This window comes from Urocampus carinirostris, chromosome 4 (assembly GCF_059441175.1).
Source record: "Urocampus carinirostris isolate Australia breed hairy pipefish chromosome 4, RoL_Ucar_1.0, whole genome shotgun sequence".
NCBI lineage: Eukaryota > Metazoa > Chordata > Actinopteri > Syngnathiformes > Syngnathidae > Urocampus > Urocampus carinirostris.
Genome location: NC_142352.1, coordinates 36,859,497 through 36,886,603, shown reverse-complemented (window position 1 = coordinate 36,886,603; position 27,107 = coordinate 36,859,497). Strand labels below are relative to the sequence as shown.

At 36.6% G+C, this 27,107-nt stretch overlaps 1 protein-coding gene and 1 pseudogene across 5 annotated transcripts in view; one reads left to right on the top strand and one right to left on the bottom strand.

Annotated features, from left to right (window-relative positions):
* Positions 1-27,107, top strand: part of sbf2 (SET binding factor 2) — a 105,015-nt gene that overhangs the window by 39,256 nt on the left and 38,652 nt on the right. For all 5 annotated transcript variants that reach the window (XR_015850313.1, XM_088334422.1, XM_088334421.1 and 2 more), the window contains exons 3-16: positions 1,554-1,691; positions 7,781-7,912; positions 8,012-8,122; positions 8,617-8,722; positions 16,213-16,345; positions 17,218-17,326; positions 17,544-17,657; positions 18,072-18,149; positions 18,368-18,481; positions 19,062-19,190; positions 19,339-19,437; positions 19,782-19,986; positions 20,070-20,179; positions 21,499-21,648. Coding sequence is in view for 4 of the 5 variants with exons in the window: in XM_088334422.1 (XP_088190548.1) it covers positions 1,554-1,691; positions 7,781-7,912; positions 8,012-8,122; positions 8,617-8,722; positions 16,213-16,345; positions 17,218-17,326; positions 17,544-17,657; positions 18,072-18,149; positions 18,368-18,481; positions 19,062-19,190; positions 19,339-19,437; positions 19,782-19,986; positions 20,070-20,179; positions 21,499-21,648 (1,728 nt within the window). In the remaining variant the exon portion in view is untranslated. The remainder of the gene's footprint in view (positions 1-1,553; positions 1,692-7,780; positions 7,913-8,011; positions 8,123-8,616; positions 8,723-16,212; positions 16,346-17,217; positions 17,327-17,543; positions 17,658-18,071; positions 18,150-18,367; positions 18,482-19,061; positions 19,191-19,338; positions 19,438-19,781; positions 19,987-20,069; positions 20,180-21,498; positions 21,649-27,107) is intronic.
* On the bottom strand, positions 22,121-22,252 carry LOC148367468 (U2 spliceosomal RNA; annotated as a pseudogene).

Genomic DNA, 27,107 nt, shown 5'->3' with positions numbered 1-27,107 from the left:
CTCATAACCTCTTGACAATTGGCAGCTATTATGTTTGCATACAGGAGGAATCAAAACTCTCATGCATTTTGGTGGCATACAAAGTAAAAGGGTTTGTTTTCAGGAAATGGTGACACATATGTAAAGGTTTGTTACGCGCAATTAACAAATCACGGAGTATGGTGTGTCACACTTAGCCAGAATAGCAACCTACAGGCCAACAACCTATCTGTGCTCTCATTTTCCTTCTCCAAAGCATTTTTGTTTGTATGTGTGACATACCCAGATTATGCAACATTTACAGATTTTCACCAGAGAGTTCTTCCAAGTCTTTCCCAAAGAGGTTCATGTTGGAAGTAAAGGACTCCAGGCTATCAAAGGCCTGGAAGGAAGTCTGGTATTTGTTGTTGGTTTGGCACAAAGTCGCCACTACTCTCTTTCCTACTCTTGCTGTCCAGCACTATCCAAAGAGCTGTCTCAACACAGTTTTAAAGCCAGACCAGATGACCTTCTGGCAAAAAACCCAAGAGAAGATACAGTTTGTCAGAACTCCAAATGCCTGTCTACCTCTAACATCTTGGCAGCACTTCTTTCTTATATTTTCAAAGTTTTTAATTTCAGCCTCAGCTCTTTGAATACTACTGGCATCCATGGATAACTCATGTTATGTGATGCACAGTAATCCCTTACTATGTCGCTTACGCTATTTCGCAGACTTTCATTGTGCATTGTGTTCTGCATTCTGATTGGCAGAGGGAGATGCTTTCTTTTACCAACAACGTTAGCCATCACCTCCTAAACTTGCTCTGGAGCCACATGCAGTTTTTTTGGTTCTCCCTAGCGCCTTTTCAAAAATGTTAGTTTCTGTAAAATGGAAACAGGACATATTCTTAACGTTTTCCAATGAATATAAATACCGTATGCTTTTCTTTTTAATTAGCCTTTTATTTTTTTGCGGCTTCTGCCAAATCTTTTGTTTGTGTTTTTTGCTCCAATGTGACTTTGATTGCTGAACAAAAAGTAAATGCAGTTTTCCATAGTGTCCGCATGGTGGCGACCAAGTATCATTTGAAGTAAAGTGGAGGGTGTCCGTAAACAATTGTGTTGTGCAAAATTATAATTTGATAGTACAGAAACTATTTGTTTAAAAAGGTTTACAAAGTACTGTAAATTTTTTTTTTTTAACACCTTAATGTACAAACATTTTTGGTAAAAAAAAAAAGTTTATTAAGTACAGTACTTTTATTTATTTCTGGAAAGAGCAGTCAAACATTTAAAACTCTTTCCTAATGTCTTAAAATTTGGCCCAAGTAAATTACAAGGTTTCACAGGTTTTACAGCTGCAAACTGGTCTTCTTTAAATGGCCACTTTTGGCAACGCCTCTGTTATTTCTATCTGTTTTGAAAAAGAAAAACCCATCAATATTGGCATCAAAAAATGATTCATGCAGGCTGTGTATGCGCTTATTTTCCACTTGATTGTTTATTTATTTCTTACGACAAAAATGTCTTGCTACTGTGATTTAACTTAATGTGTACACCATTTGACAGACATACTTTTATTCCGATTTCAGTTTTGCCAGCCAGGTGGTTGGAAGCTGTCCAGAGAAAGAAAAGCACCCACCTTCTTCACTGTCGTGCTGACTGATATTGAATCAGACCGACACTATTGCTCCTGCCTTACGTTTTATGAGGCAGAGGTCAATCTGCAGGTAAGATTATATACATGCATCCTGGTTCCCATCATTTTGATATGTTGGCTGTTTCTTTATCCTCTGTCTCACAGATGTGTCTTCCATAATAATCCAATGTTTTCTTTTTATTTAAGTTAACCTCTTAAATAATAAACCATAAATACGGTTTTGTAATATTGCATATGTCTTTTTTCCTTCATTTAATTAACATTAAAATCAAATCTACTTCAAATTTGGTTTTGTTAATAAAACCACTTCAGAATTGATTTATACATAAATTGTACAGTGTACATAAGTTTTTGTGATATTGATTCAAAAGGATACTGATTAAGGAACCCATAACTTTACCTCTTCTTCACACACTATTTACTCCTGGGCTGCTGCACAAGGCTAATTCATTTTTATATAATATAATGAAATGTGATGCTCCTCACAATTTGATACATTGTTGAGATAGTAAAAACAAATTTTGGAGATCACAAATAATTTAATCTTTGGTATACCTTCATACTGCCTAAAAGCCATCTGAAGTATTTCCATTGAGCAATGTGATTGTTTCTGTTTTTGTGTTTTCCATTTTTGGATTATGTGTGTGTTATTTTTTTAATGTTTTGGGGCATTTTGTTTTAACTTGAAGGAAGTGTATGTGTGACAATATTAAGCATTAGGATAAAACTCTGGACGAATCGATTTATATTAAAGGCTTGCTAAATGTTGATTGTGTAGACACGATGAACCTCTCCTAACATCGGCCTCCAGGTTCACTCATGCATGCAAGTCAAACTTACCATTTATCATTGACCACAACAGATTTAATTGGGCTTGATTGGTCTACGATTTTGAAGGACCTCATGAAATTTGCTTCCAGCCAAAAGCCTACATTCTTACAGAATACCTAGGTAATTGTTTCACTCTGTTTGGTTCTGCAAGAAGTCTCCAATAGCTCCTATCATTCTGCCCATTTTAACGTCACATCCTTTTTTCACATGCATGGCATTTGCCAAGCACATTTCTTTTTGATCAGCAGATTTAGCATTCAGTTGATTTTATTATTTATCTTAAATTTGGGCCTCTAATATGTGTGATGTCACATGAACTAGTCACTATGGATGAACTTCCCAGATAAAACATTTTTTACCCTCTCAACTGAATTCTGTTGCGTGAATCATACCATTAGTTATTTTCATATTTTCTGTTTACAATCAAGTTGACACTTCCCTAGTTGTTTAAAAAATCCTTTGTAAATTACCACATTAAAGACACATACGACCCAAAAATAGCACGATTGTATTGCTGGCAGCCAAATTACATCTATTGGGATTTGTCAGTGGATGTTTGTTTATTTTTTATCAATTGGTTAAAGTGTGGATACATATGATCGTAAGTAATGATAATGAATTAAAAACAAGACTTTTGGCCTGACTCTGAAAATTGCTGCTAAATTACGTCTTATCTTACTTAATTCAAACAAATACATTGTGCTTTGGCAACAGGTGATCACGTTATGGAGACATAAAAGATACAGTATAGTTAAGGCCAAGTACACAATTTTAGAAAAAGAAATTGTTGGTGAAGTATAAACATTACTGGTTTACTGAACGGAAAAATGTTCTCATATCTTTGTGAAACCAACAACCTGGAACAGCACAGCCACAAACTTTTCTGGTTAGAGGCAAGAACCAGACTATTTTCGCTTATAAACAAAACCACCCAGATTTATGTAAATGCAGTGCTAAAAATATTTAGGTCATTGGTGCTGCTGTCAATATTTTATTACCAATCTGAAACGTACAAATAATGACTTGAGCATTGCCTGAGGTGGGGCTTCATTTATCGTTCTCGATCAGTACTGAGAAATATGGGCATCTACTTTTCATTAAAATAAACATTCTTGATATGCTGAAATGGATAATTTTCTCTAATATTGTGAACCCAACAACCTGTAATATTGCGCATCCAAATTCTCCTTCGGTTACAGGCAAGAACTGGGCTAGTTTCTCTAATAAGTAAAATAGCTCAAATTTATATAAAAGCAGTGCTTACATTTATTGGGTCGTATGTCCAGTTTTAATATTTGATTATTAATCAGAAACTTATAATGATTTGAGAATGGCCAGAGGTGGGGTTTCATTAATCAGCGTCATCACCTACATTGGACAGTACTGAGAAATATGGAATAATGAATTTTGAGGTTCTTGTTACAGTTTACAAGCAATTTAGAAGATTTTGTGAGAATATTTTAAAGCAAACATACTTGTATAAACTGGTTCATGGGACATAAAATTAGTTGTGGGCTGAAAATACTAATTTGAAGAACCAAATAGTAAAGTCTAAACCTTCAAATTTGAATTATTAAGCCCTGACCCTATTGACCTTACTTATATTCAAGTTTCCAAAGTAAAGCACAAGTACTGTACAACACTAATAACACATGAATAATAAGAGTAGTATCTTTACAAATATTTGCCTGGCTTTATTTTGTAGCAATCATGTTGATGCTAACCACGAACAACCTTAAAATGTTTCGTTTAGAAATTGAATTTATAAATTTCTCTGTGTGGCATGTATGGTCGAAAGGTAAAACTGCACATTCTTTTCTCGACGTCCAGACGGTGCGCATAACGTCACAGACACAGGCAGATGGCGGGGAATTTCACCCTGAATCCAGTCTGAAAAATAGCTACAAGAAGTCATTCTGGTGATTAGATGTCATAATTGGTCAAATAAAACTCTTTTTGAAGAATTCCAACCTTTACGATACTCTTCTTTTGTTCGTCACTTCCGTCTTGTGTGTCGAGTCCCACCTTCTAATCTTTTAAGGAAACTCACGGGACTGGCAAGTAGTTTGTTTGTGAATTCAGCCATCACAATCTGGAAGCTTCTTAATAAAACAAACTCTGAATAAAATTCTTGTAATTCTGCAGAATGGGTATTATGTTTCCATTTTCATCTCCTTGAATTGTTTCGTGACCAAACTATTTGTCTGTGAATTAAATGCAACTACCTTACAAAACACCTTTTATTCTCCCGGCTGTAGAGTTGAGGCTATATTTGGCCTTTTACCGACATCATACTTCATCAAAACAAATTCCTCAGTTCTGCATAAGGCAATGAAAATCAGCTGGAAACGTGACATTGTTTGAACAGTCTTTACTCTAAATTAATCCTTATCTGCTTAATCACAAACTCTAGACAGGGGTCAGAGGAATGTTTTGTGTCTAATAATTTAACAAAATCCTAAAAATAATTATGGAATGAGACCCAAGCTCAATGAAATATTTTCATTTTCTTCTGGCATGTTTTCACTGAGAGAAGAAATAAATATACTAGATTTTTATGAGGGCTTTCGTCAACTTTGAGTACTTTTGACCTCGAATCCTAAGAGGGTACCTTGTTTATTGAGTTTAGTGATTTTTGAATACAGCTGTAATTGTCGTTATTCTTGTTTGATTTTTCTATCGCAATTTGAATAGTCATCTTTGTCAACTCAAGATTAAATATCAGAATATTTTGCGAGCAATGGTTAACATCTTGTTCTGATCATTAAAAAATATTTGTATTAACCCGATTTTTTTCCACATTATCATCATAATACATTAATCCTGGTCATTTTTTGTTTCGTTAATTAAAATCCATGTTGTGATACACAGTGGTTATGATGACTGTTACTGTATTATGCTTTTATTTATTTTGGTATTTGCCATTCATCTTTTGTGCATTATGGTCTAGGTTCTTAGCACACTAGAGAAATAAGCTAATGGTGGTAATGCATGGCTTTCACTATGACTTCCAACAATGCCATTCTGCTGTCAGTTAGTCTCTACTTTCTTGTAATACTTCCACTTGTAATAGCAGCAATTCGGGATCACAGATTTTGAGTGAAGGTTTTAGTTGTAATTTTATTTTACGCATCATAACTGACAGAGTATGAGGGGCACGACTATGAAAAGCGTTTGATGGTATGCTTATTCAACTTTGTCTTGATATTTTGTATTACTTTGTCTTTGACTTTCCATTCTGTGATGTATGCACATAGGGGTTTTCTGGACATTTTCCTGATGTGACTATTGGCCTTTTCATAATGACTTTACAGGCAATGTTCCCTCTAAGCTGCGCGCGTGCGCAATCGCGCACTGCCTGCACATTCTCAGCGCACAAGAAAATCTATCCAGCGCAATGTTCACTCTAAGCTGCGTGTGTGCGCAATTGCGCACTACCCATAGCTTTTCCGCGCACAAAAAAATCTAGCCAGCTCACAAAAATCAGGGCTCGAAATTGCTAATTAAGAAGCCAATTAAGTCAAAGTTACAGTGCATGAAGGTAAAAACACAAGGGTTTCCCCTGACGTTGTTTTCTAAATGCGGTATTTTGAAGTCAAGGTCGAAGTAGAACGAAGTTGAGTAAAGACAGTAGAGTTTCTCGAGAGCCGGTGTTATGCCGAGAAATGCATCCCTGCCGAGATTTGCATCCCCTGGCTACTAGAACCACTTTTACCTGGTTTTATCTCACTTTTATATCACTTTTCGGGAATGTAATGGCAAACATATAACCAAAACCACATCGTCTTGCACTTGTTGGGAATGTAATACAATTTAAACCAACGTAATCGAACGGTAATGCACACCGTATATAAATCACTTTTGAGCAGGTAACATGTTTATTTTGGCTTTTTTCTACTCAAATCGCTCGTATTAAAACTGTTATGCACTTTAAAAAAGCTTATTTCATCTTAATAAGCTTTATGGTAGAGTGCATAACAGTTCTCAAAAGTGATTTATATACGGTGTGCATTACCGTGCGATTACATTCCCAACAAATGCAAGAAGAAGTGGTTTTGGTTATATGTTCGCCATTACATTACCGAAAAGTGATATAAAAGTGAGATAAAACGAGGTAAAAGTGGTTATAGTAGCCTGGGGATGCAAATCTCGGCAGGGATGCATTTCTCGTAATAACACCGGCTTCTTCGGCTCGGCTCACTAAAAGGAACCAGCTCTTTTGGGTCTTAAACGGCTCTTCAGGTTGTTTTTGCTTCTTTAATCCCAACATGACCAAATATTATGTGAAATTATGCACAAAATGATTTAAAGGAAGGGGGAATAGAACAAAATTATCTGAATTTATGAAATGATCTGCATTTATATGGCGCTTTTCAAGTCAATGACTTCCCAAAGCGCTTTACAGTGTGCTTCACATTTCCCAATAGCGGCCTTGTATTGCAGCCATGTAAGACGCTAACCTGCTTATTGGGATTATTAGGGGTTCAGTGTCTTACCCAAGGACACTTCGACATGTAACATGGACCAGCCGGGATTCGAACTGGGATCCCTTAATCCCAAGACGAACGCTCTACCTCCTGAGCTACTGCCACCCCAAAAAAAGAAAAAAATACCAAAATGAAAAGTAGTGAAATGCTGAGAAAAAAAAGAAACAAAAGTAAGAGAAAAAAGAAGGAAAAATTCAGAGAAAAAGCCAAAAAAAAAGAAAAGAAAGAAACAAAGGAAAAAAAGTAAATAGAGAACAAAAAGAAAGTAACAGTTAGGAAAAAATAAACGCAATGATATTTTTTTATAAAGGAATTAAAAAATAGGGAAAAAAAACAGGGAAAAAGAAGAAAAAGTTTGTGTTGCATTCAAATAATTTCCAATTATACCAAGTCAATCTTGTTGCCAACATTGTACTTCCACAAAAAAATGTGATTACATACAGTTCTGTATCGTGCAACAGACTAAATAAGCCACCCAAAAATGATAGTATTATGCGACAAAAGACACCAGGAAAAAAAATGGAAATGTTGTGAAAGAATTGTAAAAACAAATGACGTTTGTAGGCCGTACAACCTTTGCAATAGTACATTAGTCAATTCATTCAAAATTGAAAAATAATTTTGCATTACCGGAACCTCAGCAAAATGTAACAAATTGGACATGTTTGATAATGACATAGTTGCCACACTTGAGATTGCTGTTGCTCACTGTAGTTTCACGCATTGCTCACCGACTTTGTGTGAACGCTCAGACACGTGGAAAATTAGAGGGAACATTGTTTACAGGTCAAATCAGGATGTAAAGTTGTAATCTGATTAAAGAGGCATTTATGCATTCCAGGGATCTAAAAGTATTGAAGTTGATGAGGATGAAGGAGAGGTGGAAGAGGATTGCTTGATCCAGCCAGCTCAAGTGTTTGCACCAAAAAGTCTCATCCTCGTGTCCAGATTGGATCATCCCGAAATATTCAGGGTAATGAGGCTAAATCAATGCAAACAGTTTTAATTACCTAATTTCACTCTTATTCAGAAAGCACTCAATGTGTATGTCTCTATACTTGTCCCCTTCCAGGGATGTCTTGGGCTGATCTACACTGTGCACATAGATAGCTTTACTGTCCCTTTAGAGGGCTTGGTGGCAAATCTTTTTATATTCCAAGTTCCCGTGGCTGGTGGATCCCAGGTATGTATTGTTTAAATTATATTATCTTCCATTTGCTTACTGATGAAATTTTACTAATAGAAATATGACCTGATCTGACATGAATCAAATAGGTTTGGAATAGAATGGGGCAAAACGTAAGATGTTAAAATCATTATAGCTTTTCCTACAACAACACTTAAAGCTTCTTTATTTAAACGGTAAAAAAAGTATTTATGTATATCCCGGTGTGACACTTTTTCAATTTGCAACACTTTAAGGCAAGGGAATAAACACATTACACTGAGTAACTTAGTAAATTTGTGCTGTTATGTGATCGATTCCATGAATGGATAAGATGGATTTCGTGTATGCGCAAAGTTTTATGTTTGTTCCTGATATGTCCTGCAAGCAGAGATGGTTGTTGCATCAGCATTGTTTTCACAACCATCTGCATTGCACACTTGATGAATACACACTCTCATCACACTGCTACGATGTTTTCTGACCTTCGGTTCTCCTTTTTTACTTGACAGAAGCTTTTTAGCCTCGGAGCAGGTGACCGACAGCTAATCCAGACGCCTCTGAATGACACATTACCTATCACATGCAAGAGCGTTGCTCTGCTCTTCCAGCAGCTAGGTGTGTACAAACACATAGCCTACCTGTCGACTTAAACGTTTTCCCTGTATTTTATGATTTTCGATCATTCCAAATCGTAAACGGTGTATAACAATTTTCAAATTAAAAGGAAAACTCGTTATTTTGTTTGACTGATCTCGTCTCGCCCATTTCTGTTAAAATTTGCATTGCCGCGGTACGTTAGCAAATGTTATCCTCGATCAAGCATTTATTTGGTAAATAAAATAAGCTTGTTTACACGATCATCTTTGGTTTTATTCTACATAGTCTGTTTTTCTGTGAGTAAACGGGTGCCGCGTTGTGTTAAAAGGTTATTATTACTTTGTAAGGGGAATTACAATAATTTATAAGAGGAGCAATTGGCTGAGATTGACGATCAGTAATCCTGTATTTTTATTTTCTCATTTAGACACTTAGTGTGACACTAATATGTATATATATATATATATATATATATATATATATATATAAATTATTTGTAGCTTATATCAACTTAAATGTTGCAGTTTTTCTGGGGCTCTTAATCCACAAAAATAATATTGACAATAATCCCCATTTTAATCTATTTACCATAGCCGCTTATTGTTTTTGGCCTTTGTTAAGTCATTTTTAAACATAGAGCCCCAATTCTTTTACTAAATCACAAGTGCAGATCTTTGAATCATAAGCCATTGGCTTATTTTGTATTGGAAACGTGTCGAAGGCAAGATAAGAAGGTTTTGACCTCTCAGTTTTCATTCAGCAAAATGCTCGGAGTTAGAACAAGCACATGATGAAGATTTGATGCAGTTTGTTGGGCTCACGTTGCTCCATTTTCTCAATAATATGACCTTTAGTGTAAGCCATTTCTACACCCATTACAGTGCATTGCATTTTAATTGCAGCTTGTGCAGCTTTTACCTATCACAAATGTATGTTGCAATTTAAGACCTCCACTTTACTTTAGAAGAAAGACAGCTGGTATCTCAGATCTTAGCCTGAAATAATTGCTAAGTCTTATTTACGATGGAAAATTGGCAGTCATTGACATCTAGCATAATTCGAGGATAAGAATGTTTTTGAAAACAGATTGGATATTTTGTAAGTGTGTGTAGCGGGGGGTGTTCAAACAATACATAGAGCAAGGTTATTTTGGAGTCATGTTTGTAAGCAATCTGCTTAATGAAAACAAAACTGTTATGACAAAAAATAAAAACACATCAGTCTTTACACGTCTGATATCAGTTATCTTCAGAGAATGATGTTGTTCCTTAAAAGCAGAATTTGGAACATGTGCATGTCTAAAAGGTACTTAATCATTCTTCATGTCAAGAAAAACATCATTTTTGCGAAACAGTGCTGTCCTATTCATATCTCATTTGCTTGAGTTAGTCATTTATTTAATGTAAGAATTAAGGCGGGTACTTTATACCAATTCTACAATTACTCCTCCCTCCTTGTCCTGCATCAGCATTTGAGAAAAATATTTGCATGTGCATATTTTTGTATGTCTTTCTCGTTACCACCAATTATCTGTGGGTTGGTTGCTGGGTCAGAATTCTCTTTCATCAGCCAATTTAAGCATTCTTCTGGTGGAAGGCATCTTTCCAGTATTTCCTGGGTTGTCCGTCGGCCCTGAAGACAATACAACGACACCCACCCATCAATACTATTCAGAGGCCTGAGGCACCTGGCTGCTTTTAATATGCAGGAATAGTGTTTTATATCCAAGTTCCTCCTCTGTGATTGAGTTTTAACCCTAAATCAAAAATATGCATCTCACTGGGAATGCTTGCAATTACAAACATACGTATTATTCCAGTTGTCTTTATTGTCATTGATATTATTATCGTGAAAAAACATTGTATGCAATGAGATTCGCCATGGCACTATTGGTTATGATTATGGTTTTTGTGAGATAGCAGACATGTTAACCATTTTTTCTTTGCCAATCCGATCTTCAACTAGCACTGTAAAATGCTGGTTTATTTCTCATTACTCGTAACTTTAAACATGGATCCAAGATACGTCGACCCATTCGTGAGAAACATTTTCCCCTGTGAGATATCAGGTCCAACTATCCACATTAGGCTGTACAAGACAAGAAGGGGTAGCCTGTCTGTTTGGATGTATTCACAAACCCATATACTTTTTTGGTTTAAAATAAAGGAGTATCTATTTTTAATTGTACTGGCCGAATCACATTATATATTTATGTTTAAATTGGTATTGCTTTCGCCACAAAGTCACAATCTACTTTTTAAACAAACTATATGAAAAGTGTTTGTTGGGAAAATGGTGAAACCAAGAACAACGTGGCATTGCCTTGTAATAGTGTCCCAAATGACAAATGTACCGTAAATTCCGGACTATAAGCCGCTACTTTTTTCCCAAATGTTTCAGCCCTGCGGCTTATTCAGAGAAGCGGCCAATTTATGGAATTTTTCTAACCGCCACCAGGGCGCTGGAGTATAAAAGGTAAGATTAAGACCAGTAGAACATGTGCGCCAAGAAAGACTGCTACCTGTAAATTTAAGCATACATTGTCTGTAACGTTTAGGTACGTTCCGATAATAAGGAAGACGCCCTGGATGGCGATAGTTATAGGGGGGAAATTGAGGACGATTTACCGTGAATCTCACAATTACGGGATGCTGTTTTTTTTTGACAGGCATGCTTGATACATTGCGAGCGTGATCCTAACTAGCGTGTTGGTACCTTTCCAAGGCACGGTTTGGTATGAAAGTTATATTATTATTATTAAAGCTTTGAAAACTCTCTCGGTGTACCATCTTTCTTCGTAAATATGTGTAACCATGTATAATATGTATTTGCAACTGTATATTTTTGTAATGTATTTATTTTAGAGATTTAGTCTGTTATGTGTTCTACGGACGAATCAAAAATATGGGACGGAGCAAACGCGGGCTGATGGGAATTGGGGTAAAGCTGAGTTACCGGTAGATCTGTCTGTTGTCGCAGCGGACAATAGTGGATATATATTTTTCCCACCCTTAACTTTGGAAATATACATTTTGTTTCCTTGGATTACTTTCAACGGGACCTGGACTTTACAAGTCTGTATCATACGTTAATTACGGGGCTTGGATTTCTAAAATTGTGTACTATATAGGTAGTTACAACTGTGGGACTCAAAGCCTGGTCTGAGTTAAGCTTGTGATTGTATCACGAGTTTTAATGCGGGCGCACGCGGCTTATACATGGGTGTGGCTTGTGCAAGTACAAAAGTGGCAAATCACCTAAAAAGTGGTGGGTGCGGCTTATAATCAGGTGCGCTCTATAGTCCGGAATTTACGGTACTTATAAAGCAAATGAGTTGACTTTCCATAATACATTACCACCTGCATTAGGGTGGGGGAGACTGTTGAGCATAATTATTTAGTACGAGTTCAAGTCAAATCAATGTGCTTTACCTAAGCAAACCGTTAAAAGCACCAAAAAAATTAAGATACAGAAGCAAAGCAAAGTAGCATAAGTAGCTTGAACTAATTTTGGAAAACCTATCCGCCTGAAATTCTGCAAAGTATTGTTTGCTAAATGTATCTGTAATACTGCTGAGGAGGGCACAAAATGCAAATGATACAAAGGCTTACTGTACTTCATTTCCTCCTAGACATGACATCTAAATACTTCCACTGTAGTATTACTGATTAAAGGAACCATTTACTATTTATTCATCTGACAAATTGCATAATGTTCAGATTTCTTCTTGCATTATAGATTTTTAAAATTAAAATGTCTGATATGTATGAACTGGTCTTGCTAAACCAGATTCTAGTGCAAGTTCCCAATTACATACGACACTAGCAATCAAACTTTTAGATTGCTTTTGCTATTTGGTGTGAAACTATATTGTTTTTACTACTATTTTTTTAAGACACGTTTACATATGGCCTATTGCAATTCATGTTTTTGTGATCGTTTCTATGTGCCAGGGTAATTTATCTCTACTTTGCAGGCGTGGCATATCAAGACACATTGTCCTGCATGATTATTGCACAAGTATGCCGTAGGCAGCCCATAATAAAAGGTCACTCCGCAATGTGCAGTTTATTCATTTGGCCAAATGCAACAGATATGTTGAGTGTGTGCCATTCTTTTAAATTATGTATTTTGTTCAGTGTATTTAATGCACAGTATCATTAATAATGTGGGTGAGATGGTAATTAACATACGTAAATTTGATAAATTCTAGGAATGCACTTTAATTTGGGGCCTAAACCCCAAAATATTCAACCTTCTGCTGAAAAAAAAACCTGAAACGCCAAAATAAATAAATAAATGAAAAATAAAGCATTTTTCACTGACTTGTGTACAAAGGTACAATGTAAATAGCTGACATAATGCAATCTACTGGTTTTAGGTGTTATTTTTTTCAAATTTTTATTAAGCATAAAAAGGGATTTGATTGCTTTAAAATAATCTTGTCGTACAACAAAGTGCAATAGATGGCGTTAAACTGCTGAAAGATCTAAAATGCAAATAAAAAAGCCAGTTCATTCTACTTTAATACTTTGAGTAAAGTGGCTTATTAAGATAAAAATAGTGTGTAGCTATACCACTAAATAGTACATATTTTGGGCCATTTTTGCTCTTAATGTACACGAGAGTGACAAGAAAACAGAAGTAGTAGTGAACTAAGGAAGATGATGCTGCGGCAGTCAACCTGATAAGTCGGCTGATGCAGATGATGGTGTAAAAAACAAGTCATGTTTGCTCCCCCCCCATAAAAAAGTAAATATCGTAAATTAAACACTCCCTGCGCATAGCTTAGCGCCAGCCCATTGGCTTTGGGAAAGAACTGACAGAATTATTTTTTAGCTTTATTTTTCCCCCTTAAGTAATGTTCTGCCTAATGTTACATAATAAGTTTAATACATGGATAAAAGCAACAAAAACAATCTCAAGAGGCTTTTGGGAGCCAAAAGAGTCTGCTCTTTTTAGTGGCCCAAGCCAAAAGAGACGCTTCTTGAAAAAGAGACGGAATTTACATCACTACGAGCTTATTTGAGTGAGAGGAGTTAACTGCTGAATTCTGCAAACATGTAGAACAACACACCTCCGGGGACACACAGATGACAGGCAAAATGTGCAAATTGAGTGTAATGAATGATTAATGCCCTTCTTTTTACGAGTTTCTCCTTGTTTTACTAGCTTTTTTGGTTCCTACTAGTTCCTTTCTGCCCTCCATCATACCTGCTTCATATAATTCGCGCTGTTATGTGTTCAACTTACTGCTACAGAAGATTGGTGGTGGGCCAAACCAACTTCAAATTTGGGAGGGTTGAATTCCTCCAGATGGTAAAGCTCACCTCATCTGTTAGCTTATTAAAGAATGAATGCGAGTAAGTTTTGATGAGTGACAGATACATATTGAAATTATTTTTCTAATCCAGCCAGCCCAAAAATTTAAACTTGACATTAGCGGGCCCTTGTGAAAATCTCCTGTTCTTCCCGATTAGCCACTGCAGCATTGCCTGTGGGTCACGACTTTCAAACACCTCCCAGCCAGTCTGAAAGCAGTCCTGCTGCTAAGAGAATGTGTCCTCAGGCCATGTCAGAATTGTCTTTGTTAGTTGGTGAGCTCCGTAGTGTTAGCATGTAAACAGACAGATTTAATTAGCAGCCTTCTAGAAACGGGGCGCGGGGGCAGCAAAATTTGGACAATATGACCTGGCGATAAAAGCTATTTAGAGCCTCCGTTGTGACAGCAGTCTCCATCTCCTTCCATATTACTGTATGTACAAGATTAGAAATACGCAGTCGCATCAAGCCCCGAATTCCTTCAGGCAAATTTTCTTCCCTCTATAAAAGTAAAAATGTAATTATATTACACTACTCAATATGAACCTTTTATAAACGTCCAACTGAATTGGAATGAAATTACTTTTTCCCAAATAGAGGCTCTCTTTCCATCCTCCAACATTCACTGTCAGTCTTTTGGACATGCAAAAAAAATATCAGACTGCATGTACAGTATGCTGCCAGTCCCACTGTTGTAGCAACAGATGGTTTATAACTGTGGCTGAATCCCTAATCCCTCTTTGATTGGTTGCTCAGATACACTATTTATTTTTTGATTTTTATCTGCTAAGCATGTACAGTATGGTGTGAGTTAATCCTTTTTCAGATTCCTCTTTGGTGCTGTCAATAATTCAGTAGCATATGATCCGCAAAAAGAACAAACTTAGCATAGCCGCTAATTTGTCCACCCTCGTGCCCAAATATGGATCGCAGAAAAGATGTACGGACTAGCGGCTCCCCATAGCTTTTAATGTGCACAGGTCGCTGAAGTCAGAGGAGAGGAATGTGTGTAAACGTGTCACAATGTGGAGGAAGTACAACCCCTGAGTGAGATAAAACTGGTAATCAACAGTGATGCTGTTTGTTTGTTGCCTTTGTCCTCACTGTTATCAGTTGCTGCTGCTGTCTCTTTTTATTTATGTCTCGGAAGTGTGTCATTGTTTTCAAACGATGAGTACGCACTTGCATCTGACTTTATTTTCTTAATTTTGTTCGGTGTACTTATTAAGATTGTTTTCATTTTCTTGTTCATCGGAGCTCAACCTCATTTCGGTTTCCTAATGTGGTCGCAACTGTCTCTTGTTATTCCAGTGTATGATTAATTAATCTGTCGGATATTTGAAAGGAAACAATAGCAGGAAATGTAATCATTATTTTTTCCTGATTGCTATGCGGGTGTTTGAAATGTTATTTATAATTGTTTGTGTGAGACTTGTTTCTCTTGTTTGACCAAAATTCTATACATTTATCAATCAGCTGTCTAGAGGGCAAAGTAATTAAAAAAAAAAAGTCCTTTCATGCATAGTTACCTTGTTTGATCTCTGACAATTTCTTGGGCAGCATGGCAGATGAGTGGTTACCTCATCCGCCCCAAAGTTCAGAAGTCCTGGCATCTATTACACTACAGGCCTCCCTGAGTTTGTATATTTCCCCCATGCCTGCATGGGTTTTTTCCGATCACTACTGTTTCCTTCCACATTCCAAAAACATGCATGGCAGGTTTATTGGGTCCAAATTGTCGCTAGGTGTAGTAAGCGTGTAAATAGTTGTCTTACTCTGTGTGCCCAAAGACTGCTGGGATGGGCTCCAGCACCCCTGTGACCCCAGTGAGGATAAACGGGTCAAAAAATGGATGGATGGACCATTTCTTCAAAAGTTGGGGTTTATCAAAATAATTGAAGGCCCATATCTTTAAGTCATCGTTCAACAAAACCAGCGTTCTACACAGATAACCCAAGCAGCTGGTCTTCTTCGCATCAGGAGGGAATTGCATGTAATTAGTTGATTTTTGTAAATTTATTTTTATTTATTTATTTATTTATTTTTACCTCTGAGGCCATTTGTTATTATTTTCTCGGTACCTAAATATGTACATCCATGCAAGCAGCTGAGTACATTAGATATGTCCCCTTCAACATTTCTTCCTCCAGACTCCTCACAAATTGTGCTTTGTCTCTCTGTTCCAGGTATACAAAACGTTTTAAGCCTTTTTTGTGCAATTCTGACCGAGCACAAAGTTTTGTTCCACTCTACAAGCTACCAAAGGCTAGGAGAGGCGTGTCGAGCTTTGGAAGCGCTCGTGTTTCCTCTCAAATACAGGTAAGTGTATGCCACTGTGTGACACTTGTGACACTGGACTTGAACAGCATGGTACTTTTTGACACTGCTGTCCGGCACAACACTAATTGGCCTTTTTTATATTTGCATTGCAACATGATCCCCACAGAAAGTAGAGGGTCACGGTGGGTTGCTCTTTGTGTACTCTATAGCTTTCAAATTGGGCTTGTTGAGATTCTTCTGGTTCAGTTTTAGATTTAGCTCTACAATTGTTGCATCTAAAGATTTTAAAAATAACACCCATAATGTTGGTGAGCTACATGGGGATGTATGCTACAGAAGACCATGCTCCGAGTGTACAACTGCTCGGAGTAAGGTTTTGTGGTCTGTTGAAGAACTTAACACCTTTGGTCTCAAGAAATGCTGGTTCTTTTGGAAACATTGGATAAGTTAAATGGAAACATGAACATCTGGGGTTGTCCAAGTCTATCTGTGTATAGTAGGTTTATTGTATTTAGTTGGTTCCACAATTAGTACTCTCTTGTGACATTTAAATTGGTTTCTTATCATCAAATGGCCTTTGCTGTGTGATTTACCCATTTTTCCTTTTTAAAATTGGCTGACTGCATCAATCTATACCTGCAAATACATGGTCTAATAATTCAGCTCTTAACATTAATGTATGGACACATTTTGGCTGGTCACTTCCAAACAAATAAATGCTTAAGACCTGTAATGATAATGGTATCGCAAATCTTTGCACATTGGGTTTACTCATTGGAGAGGTATTATCAAAGGTTTCAACTAAATAAATATCCCTGCTGAAAAGGGGCTCGTAATTATCGGTCAGTTTATTTTATTTTGTCTTGCTTTTAAAATGTGAAAATACAGTCAATACAACTTTATGTCTATAGTTATCCTTACATCCCTATCCTGCCTTCACGTCTACTGGAAGTGCTGAGCTCCCCGACACCCTTTATTATCGGTGTACACTCCATGTTCCAGAGTGAAATCCAAGATCTGGTGAGTAGAATGTAAAATCTCCTAATATATACGTTGTTTTAAAAATAAAAGATTGCAGTTTAAAGATTCAAAAGCTCTTACGATGGTTAGCAAAAAAGGAAATTTGCCCCTCTAGAGTTTATAGCTTCGGTTTGTCTATGCTACATGTTTGTTATTGTGGTATTCAGTCCATGTTTAATAAAAGTATGTTTAATGTCATTATTTAATGTGTCGTCAGTTGGATGTCATTATTGCGGACCTGGATGGAGGCACTATAAAAATCCCGGAGTGCATTCAGTTGTCTTTGCTTCCCGAACCTCTGCTCAGTCAAACACAGGCGACCTTGTCACTGGTAAGTGCTTGCATGCCAATATAACTTTATTAGCTATTCAATCCACAAATAAAATATTTAAATGAAAACAAATGGCCTAACCCTATTTTAAAAAACACTTGTTAGCACTTAGGTCTATATTGGTCTTATGACTGACTCACTCAGAAAAAAAGATTTTACTTAGCTGTAACACTATTCTTAAGCAGTGGCTTGTTAAAAAGTTATTTCCTTAAAATTAAAACAAACACAAAACATAACAACCACACTTTTTATGACAAAGCTACTATAAATTTAAATGATACGTGGATTAAATATTAATTTTGAAATGTCTTGATGTCTTTCAACAAAACTTCAATCATTTTACTCGCACTTGTGTCAAAATTGAACCCTTCAAAAATATTTTGTATGATCATGTGGAATCTGTGCTTCTTCTAGGTATTGCATCCTGATCTGGAGATTGCCGACAATGCATTCCCTCCTCCTCGCACTGCACCCTCCAACATCAAATTATTGGTAAGAAAGCATCACCGTCACATATAAGTCCACCGTCACCCATAATTTGACATATTTCTACATGCCCCATGAGAATGTCACTAATCTATGCAAGATAGGCCTCTTACCCTAAGGGTGTCACAATATGTGATCCACTATCAAATGACTAATCTAATCCTGCCGAATAATTGGTTAACACAGCAATTTTGCTTCATACCCTGTATGTGAATGTGTAACAGGACAAGGAGGTGAGGGCTGTCTTTCTTAGGCTGTTTGCACAACTCTTCCAGGGCTACAGGTCATGCCTGCAGCTCATCCGCATCCATTCCGAACCTGTTATTCACTTTCACAAGGTAAGATAACATGTAAATAATTCCCATAAAAATGTTTCAATCTTCTGCTAATCACAAGTTAATTCAATATTGTTAGTAAACGCTCAGTTCCCAGAAATAACACATTTCCTTCTAGTAAATATAACAGATAGTAGTATGTGTGTTCCTGAAATGTGACAAATTCCTCTTAAGTGTGCCATATGAAATGCACTACACATTATTAGGCATATTATTCTTTTGTTGAATGTCAAGAGTTGTTTTTTATGGTAAAACAGATCATTAATGTTAAAGTACATCACAATTTCTGTTACTATTATGCTCAGCTTATTTTCAGAAATTCAATATTTGGGTATTGTTTGAGTGAGCCCACAAAAAAGTTATGGTGCCTTAATTAAATGGCTTTTTAGGTAATGTTCTTATTAAATAATCATTTGTACTCGATCACTACTTGCCTAAAAGATTATAGGGTAAATATGCTTTATATATATTTACTTGTTAACAATGTTTAGTGCATTGTTATCAACCCTTGTTAGCAGTATTAAGTATGTATCTGTGCAGCATAATTAGTGGTAGTTAACTGTTTCACTCTGACATTGTCCAGACCGCCTTTCTAGGCCAGCGGGGCCTCATTGAGAACGATTTCCTCGCCAAAGTCTTGGATGGCATGGCCTTCGCTGGATTTGTGTCTGAACGTGGCCCGCCTTACCGAGCTTGTGATCTTTTTGATGAGGTAAGGCCCTCCTCATGCAGTGTTTTTTTTTTGTTGTTGTTTTTTTAATGACTTTTACTAGACGAGTCATTCTTGTAACTACATACTGTTATGGACCTGTTTAAAGGATCTCTCAGCTTATATAGCTCTGTTTTCTTTGTGTTTATAGTTGGTGGCCTTAGATATTGAAACTTTTAGGGAAGAAGATCTCAACCCTTCAAAGCTGCAAAGGCGCATCAGGGACCTGTCTGAACAATTATACAGAAATGTAAGGATTTTACTTAATGTCTTTTGGGGAGGGAGGGGGGACTTTTGGAGCAATCACAATGAAGTATTTTGCTAGCAAACACAAATGTTTCCAACCCCTTTTGATATTTAAAATGGGTACCCAGCTTTCACAATTTAGTCGGTTAATGTCAATAAAACGCTAACTTTGATTCTTGATAGTTAATTAGAGATATCGGTGTTTGAAGCCACAAGCATACTCTTATCATTTAAAAAAAATACGTTTTTAACTGCACTTGTATCTAAAGGAATTACTCTACTTGGTTTTAATACAATTGTCACTCAATCTTAACACTTGGGTCTTCTGTCTATATGTGTTGACACTAGGAGACTCCAAACCCACACATGGCTTTCCAAAAAGTTCCCAGACCATCAGAGGGCTCACACCTACGGGTGCACCAGGTACCCTTTCCCCTGTTGTGTGATGATCAAGTGGAAAAGCTTCTGCAGGAGGGAGTGTCCAAACACACCAATGTCCTGCTGCTAGCACGACCCCAAAAGAAGTGTGTTGTGCCTGCCGGTCCTCCTGTCGGTAAGACCACCTATGACTATCATGATGTCGCAACCCCTTCTCTATAATGGTATTTGGAATGATCTCTTATATCTGTTTTTCAGTTTCTATTATAGGAAAGACTGGCTCTGTATTTAACAGCGCTCGCAGGCTAGAAGTAGTGAGGAGCTGCATAGCGTTCATCTTTGACAGCAAAACCCTTGAGACTGAAAAGGTTAAACACATCTTTATATATTTGCATTTATTAGTTATCTTGGTAATTTTTACGCTTACAATGAGACAATGAGAGAGGGAATGAAGGGGGTAGTGAAACCCAGTTAATCAGTGAACCAGTGATAACTGTAGCAAGAAGTAGCAAGGCGTCTCTTTACCATCATCAAGACCAAAATAAAAATACTGTCTTGGTCAAAAATAAGAAAAAGGTCTTTCTAAATTATTTGAATACATAATTACTTAACTTAAATACAAAAAACTAGAAAATATTTTGGCTAAAGGCCTTTTTGCAATAAATTTCAGATTGCACCAAACATGTAGAAACTATCTTACAATATTATTTGTAATTGAAAATTCAAGATTAAACGTCTCTCATACGAGAGGAAGTGCTTGTACCACTCGTTGTAATGGTACCACATTTTTAAGGTTTACTCTAGGATTTTATGTACCTTTTTAGTGAGGAAGTTAGTGTTCTTTCCTACATCCTTGAGGAACCGATTATATCAGTGTTGGAGGTTTTAACGTTGAAGTCTTTGAGGTTTTTTTTTTTTTACATTTTCCTTTGGCGGCTGTGTAGTGGTTATTGGACTAAAAAAATTTAAACTTTTTGAGGGGGAGCGAGGCAAAAATATATTTTCTGTCCCACTGATGATATATGTATATATATATATATATATATCATCTTTCCACCTGACTGATAATTTTGTCTATTGCAAATATTGTTTTTTCTTATTTCACTACAAAAATCTCATGAATAAAGTTTTATAAGACAGATGTATAATTTTTTCCTGATTATTTTTATTTTACCAGAAAAACAGCAATTTTATCTTGTTCAGTTATTTAGTTTGAAAGAATAAAATATGAGCCACACGATCTGCCAGTCAAACAAGACTTTTTTATGTATAGCAGAAATATGTTTTATAATTGAAGAATGCATCTTGCTGCTTATATAAGGGTATACTATTCATCCTATGAATCGTCATTGAGCCTATAAAAACTGCTTTGACATATGGTCAGAATAAACATGGGCCTCTGCTTCAGGAACTGTTTATACTGTTTTCGCAATCACTGACTTTTTAATGTTTCATCACACTCATCCAAATAAAATATTGGAAATCTATTGCTAGTCACCAATATATATATATATATATATATATATATATACATGGACTACGGATGTTTTGAAGAGATGAATGAATCATTACATTGAATTTTTTTACTTATGTTTTTTTTTTCTGTATCTGCTAAGGTCCATTACATCTTATTTGTGTACTTTTTGATGTTCTCTTGAACCATGTCTACCCCTCATCCTTTGAACAGACTCTTCCTGCTGCACTGCGGGCACTCAAGGGGAAGGCAGCTCGCCAGTGTCTGACTGAGGAGCTAAGTCTTCACGTCCAGCAAAATCGTGCCATATTGGACCACCAACAGTTTGACTACATCATTCGGATGATGAATTGTGCCTTACAGGTGAATAAAATGTTATTTTCCACCTTACATTTTAGGAAACACCAACTTCAGAAATAGTTTTCTTTGTGACAGAATAACTATTGGCCTTTACTTTCATGTTTACTTTTTGTTCACGAAACTACATCCATCCCCAATATTATTTTCCTCCTCCATGCATAAAGTTTTAGGAGGTACAAATAATAATTTGCTTTACTGGTTGAATCCAAAACAGGAAAACAATTACCCGGTACAAATGGACAATTGTACACAAGACATAAAGTATATGGTTATTCTTCCACCTGATTTCAGCTTTCCTGTATTTTCAAGTTGGGGTTTGGGGTTTTTAAGGGTTGTTGTTCTATCTTCGTTATTCATTATCCATTATCCGTTATCGGTCAGTTCATAATACGCTACAAAGCCAAGGAGCCGGGACTCTTACTCTCAGCCAAAAGGCCAAGCTAAGGTCCTAGCCCTAAAGCCTTGCTGCGATCATTGCGAATGCACCGTTCCCGGAGGTACTGCAATACCGGGCCGATGCGTGGAGTGGACAGAGCAAGCTCTTATTCCATCTCCAGATTGCAAAAATCAAAGCATAAAGTACTCAGTTCAACAACCAAGTTGTTTACAACATGTTGAATTAATGAGTCCAGTAATTATGTGTCTCTTCTTGGTGTCCCTGTGGTAAATTAAAGCACGTGAGTGTCTTGTGCAGTCCTGGAAGAGCTTAAGGCGTCACTTAGTTAGAGCAGTCAGGAATTTATTGTTAAGTCTTCTTTTTTACTGTCCTGAATTGCCTCGCTCCTTGGTTTTGAAATATTGTAAGCAGTTCTCTGTTGACAGGGTTTATGGAGTGACTTAGGATTCGAGTCATTTCTTTTAATACAAAGCCTTTTTAATTCAGTAGCTGCAAACGATATAAAATACAATGTTAAAGTTGCCGCTATGTGACAATACTATTTATTAGAAGTAGCAATCTCAATAGTTGATTGGATTTAACCAAGTTTGGCTTAATTTCCTGGGGGGAATATACTTATTCATTTTAGTTTAGAATTACTCTCCTGGTGTGCTACATTGCAACATTCTGCTATGTAACAGACATACAGTGATATTTGTGTGTTTTGGTTTGAACAATTTTATTGACACTTTTAACAGCAATTAAACACATTATAAAGATATTTGTGTGTATGTGTTTGCTCACATTTTTAGCAATTAAACACATTATAAAGATATTTGTGTGTACGTGTTTGCTCACATTTTTTTTGGTTTGAACAAATTTATTGACACTAATAACAGAAAACAATCTTGACAATCTCAACAGCAATCAAGCACATTCACAATATTATATTTCAATATGACATTTAACAACATGCACTAACGGGAAAGGTTTGGGCTCAGAGTGACCTATCTTGTAAAAAATATAACTTGCTTTTTTGTAACGATGGCATGACGCCTCATTAGGATTTCTGGCGCCCACATGTTTGTGACACGTAGATTCACAATGACATCATTAGTAGGCTAATCACGACATCGTTAAACTGACCCCCTCTGGGTTCTGTGTTTGCAGTTGTAATTTGTGTTCAAAAGCTTTTTGAGGATCAAATGGTGACGTCTGACACAGAAGTGTGCCATAGGTCAAATGTCTGCATAATCAGAGGCAACTTCTTACAAGTAGCATGCACCTTAAATATTTGTTGAAATAAGTACTTTATTCTAATGGGTGAATGACATGGATATCGAAGAATAGAAGTTGAAAGGTTTCAGAACAATTAGCCAGTTTGTGTTGTAAGTGATACTTTCAAATAAAGTGTGAAATCATTGTTAATGTGAGGGATTCCACTTCAGAGACCAGCAAATTCGGTGCAAATAATCCACCTTTGATACTGTTTTGTGATTAAGGGCTTAAAAATACATTTGGATAGAGATGACCTCAAATGTGACCCAGATACAGGCAGACATTTAACAGGGCTTTTGCATTTTATTGACTAAGATATCTTTTCCAATTAATTGTGGCAAATTGTTTCTCGTGTTCACGTATTCGTAGAAAAGTGTTCCCAAACCATTAATGCATACAAAAAATGCTTTCTCAGTGATGTGCTGTTTTTATCTGCAAACTTATTATCCTGATCTATTAATCACACAGGGTTTCAATTTCCACTGGAGCATTTGTGCTAATTGCACATTGAGTCGTGTGCACACAACTTCTGCTCCCCACAGTAAACACGCCATGTGGGGGAACGAAGCCTGTTGTCGATGTATCCTGGCATCCCAACCATTTCCTGTCAGATAGGATTATGAGTCCTCTGTGATCTGCTCTCTTGTGGCCCAGGGCCTCATTTTAGTTAAAACACACACACTGAATGGCAGTTTACTAGGAGAGCGGATTACGGTGAGGGTTTCATGTGGCCATATGTCCAACATGATGGTGAATTTGATGTGCTGAGGTGAGAAGTGGGCAAGATAAGTAATATTCCACACAGATGTTGTTCAAAGAAGTGATCTCATTGTTGTCTCTTGAGTCTGTTCAGAGAAAATTGATCTCTGTCTTGTCTCTTGAACTTGTTTAAACCTTTGTTTAGCCTGTGACTATAGCTTTTGACATTTTTTTGCACATAATTGAGTTTTTCGATTTTAAAATATTGGTGCTGCCTGGTTCTTTAGGCTTGATGGGCAGTTTGGTGTTGGCATTGTCACTTGGAATTGGTACTTTAAATTCAGCCGATTCCATTGGCTGTCCTTTGTGGCCCCGCAAGCATCTGCTGCTGTTACAGAAGTCTCAGTACACAACAGAGTTAATATACATAGCCTTTTCTTTTTGATAATCTGTTTATAATTTATGATTCTAAAACTATTGTACAAAATAAATATGCATTGATGTGCTTACTAGGTTTGCATTCCAGACATATGCCACCATGTCACTTCATTGATGCACGCTTCCTGCATAGTGGCTCCCTTTGTTCACTTCCTGCAACTTTTCTATCACATGCTTGAGTTCCCTGTTTGTTGCTCAGTGCATGGTGTACGTGTCTGAGGGCGAATAGTCACTTTAGTCATCATACCTGTAAAGCATTCTTGCAGCATCAAGGGAGAGGAAGAGACTTGTGAGGGATACAGTGAATAATGGGAGGAAAAGAAGTCAGACTGATTTTGAAGCTGCCAAAAATATGTATCAAATGGAATGGAATAGTCTTTGTTGTCATTGATATCTACATTGTGAAATATTGTATATTACGAGATTAGACATGGCACTCCAGGGTAAACATGTAATCACGACTTTAAAGAGAGAAAATTCCGAAAAGAATGTCAGGATGAATGGGAAAAATATTGACAAGGTTATGCCTAAGTAAAAATGTAGTGCAATATTTGTGAAGAAAAATAATTGTGCATTGTAACAACAGTGCAATGAAAAGAAGTTTAATAACATTTAGCAGCAACAAAAAGAAAGAAAAAATAAGTCGCACGATACTCATTCACATTGTCACCTTTATTGTAGCATTTCCTTTATTAATAAGTATGAATGAAAAATACTATTTACTTTATACCTGTATTTATTTTAGGCCCTTTATGGCGCTGATCTCTTTTCTATGAAGGCTTATGTGCTGTTGAAACTTGTTTATTTTGCTCCAACGAGATAATTTTTAATATGCAAAACTTAGTCATTGATATGTAGAATACTAATGTTTGTATGTAAGGTAAATATATTGATAATTTCCATTCTTTATATATTATGGAAACCAGTCGTTGTATCTCGTCCATCTGTAATGTCAATCCAGAAAACAAGGATTGTCATTGTGAAAACAACACTACATGGAAAACTGCATCACCCCCTCCTCTTCATAGAAAAAATCAGGCCCTGCATGTAATTACAATCGAATCACTGGATTTCAGGTTTTGTTTTGGTTTAGTAAATATCCACTCATCACCTGTGCATTTATCTTGTTTAGTACTTACTGACTTTGTATATTGTTTGGTGGATTTTTTTTTATCACAGCTCAAATAGCAGAAAAGACAAACACAAGTGACAGGGAAAATAAAACAGAAACTGCGTTGCTTAGTCCACGCAGGGGGCAAGCAGGCTTTCATGTTTAGCTGCGGCAGTTGTGTTTTGTGTTTTTCCTCGTCTGTACATTCTTGTGTTTTTTCCCCAGTTTTCTTTTCTTGAGCAATGGTGGTAATAGGGGCCCTGTTACAGACCACTATCAGGGAATGCAGCATTCTTCACCCTATGCTGTGAACTCTTGATTTCTCAATGTGTGACTATGTATACAATACATTCTTTTTCATTACTTTGAAGTAGGCCACAGTAAAAATTAAATGTTGCTTTATTGAATGGAACAGGTCTAATGCAGAGTTGGAACTAGGTAAACGGGTAACCCAGGTCAAATTTCGTGCCAATGTTTGCACATGGTATCACTTTTGTATGCTCTGACTTTATTCTTAAGTCAGTGGCTTATCTTGATACAGCCTCGCACCAATAAGTACCAATTTTCTGTGAATTAAATACCTTTGGAGTCCGACTTACATCCCAGTCTCCTGTACTCATTAGTTTTTAGAGACTGTAAGGCTCTGCTTGACCAACCCTAATGTACTCTGCATCCTAATGGTGTTCTCACACATCAGCACCCTCTTTGACCTGACCTAAGCTTAAATAATTAGGGTATGTGCCTGCTACAGTGTTTACATTTAAAAGTGTCCATGTTTTTCTGTTAAACATTTCTAGTTAATATTCTTTCCCATTTCAAAATCCGGGCCAGAGATGATTTGATATTTTATTTACATATAAAGGCTGGTTTACATAGTAAGATTTTAATATTTTCAGCTGATATCCAAATTTCGATACACTACAGATAATGAAACAAAATCATGGCTACCATGTTTTGAGCTCACATTGCAGTGTGCAGACACAATCAACACATTACACATAAACTGATTTTAACAACATTTGGGAATTTAGATGGAAAATCCTGCAACTTAGCTATGATAGTTTTTTCAGTACGTTGCTCAAAGGAGATGACTCAAGCCTGCACTGGTTTAAATTGAATTTTTGGGGAGTGGGGATTTCTGCCTCACTTTTTGATTCGATGCTCCTTGCTGTCATCAAGATGTATGCTCGTAAAACACACAGGGTATGTGATACAAACTTTTTGATATCCAGATTTCGGCTCAGGGTTGGCAAAATGGCCAACATTTTCTTAAGCACACAATACAGGCAGAGAGAATCATTTACCATATACTTTTAGAAATCACCTCATGCTACCAAATGTTTGGGAGGGAAGTATGCAGGTAGAATTAAGCTAAATCTCCTATCGACTTGACCCAAACTACGATTAAAGCATAAAAAACAATTTTAACAAATAATCTATGTGTTGTTTATTATGGAAGTATGAAACTGGTTTTTGGGGGCTGATTAAGTAGTTTTTTTAAGACACCATAATGGAGTAAGGGAAAGAAAAAAAATGTATTAAAGCATTGTAAGTTTGCAT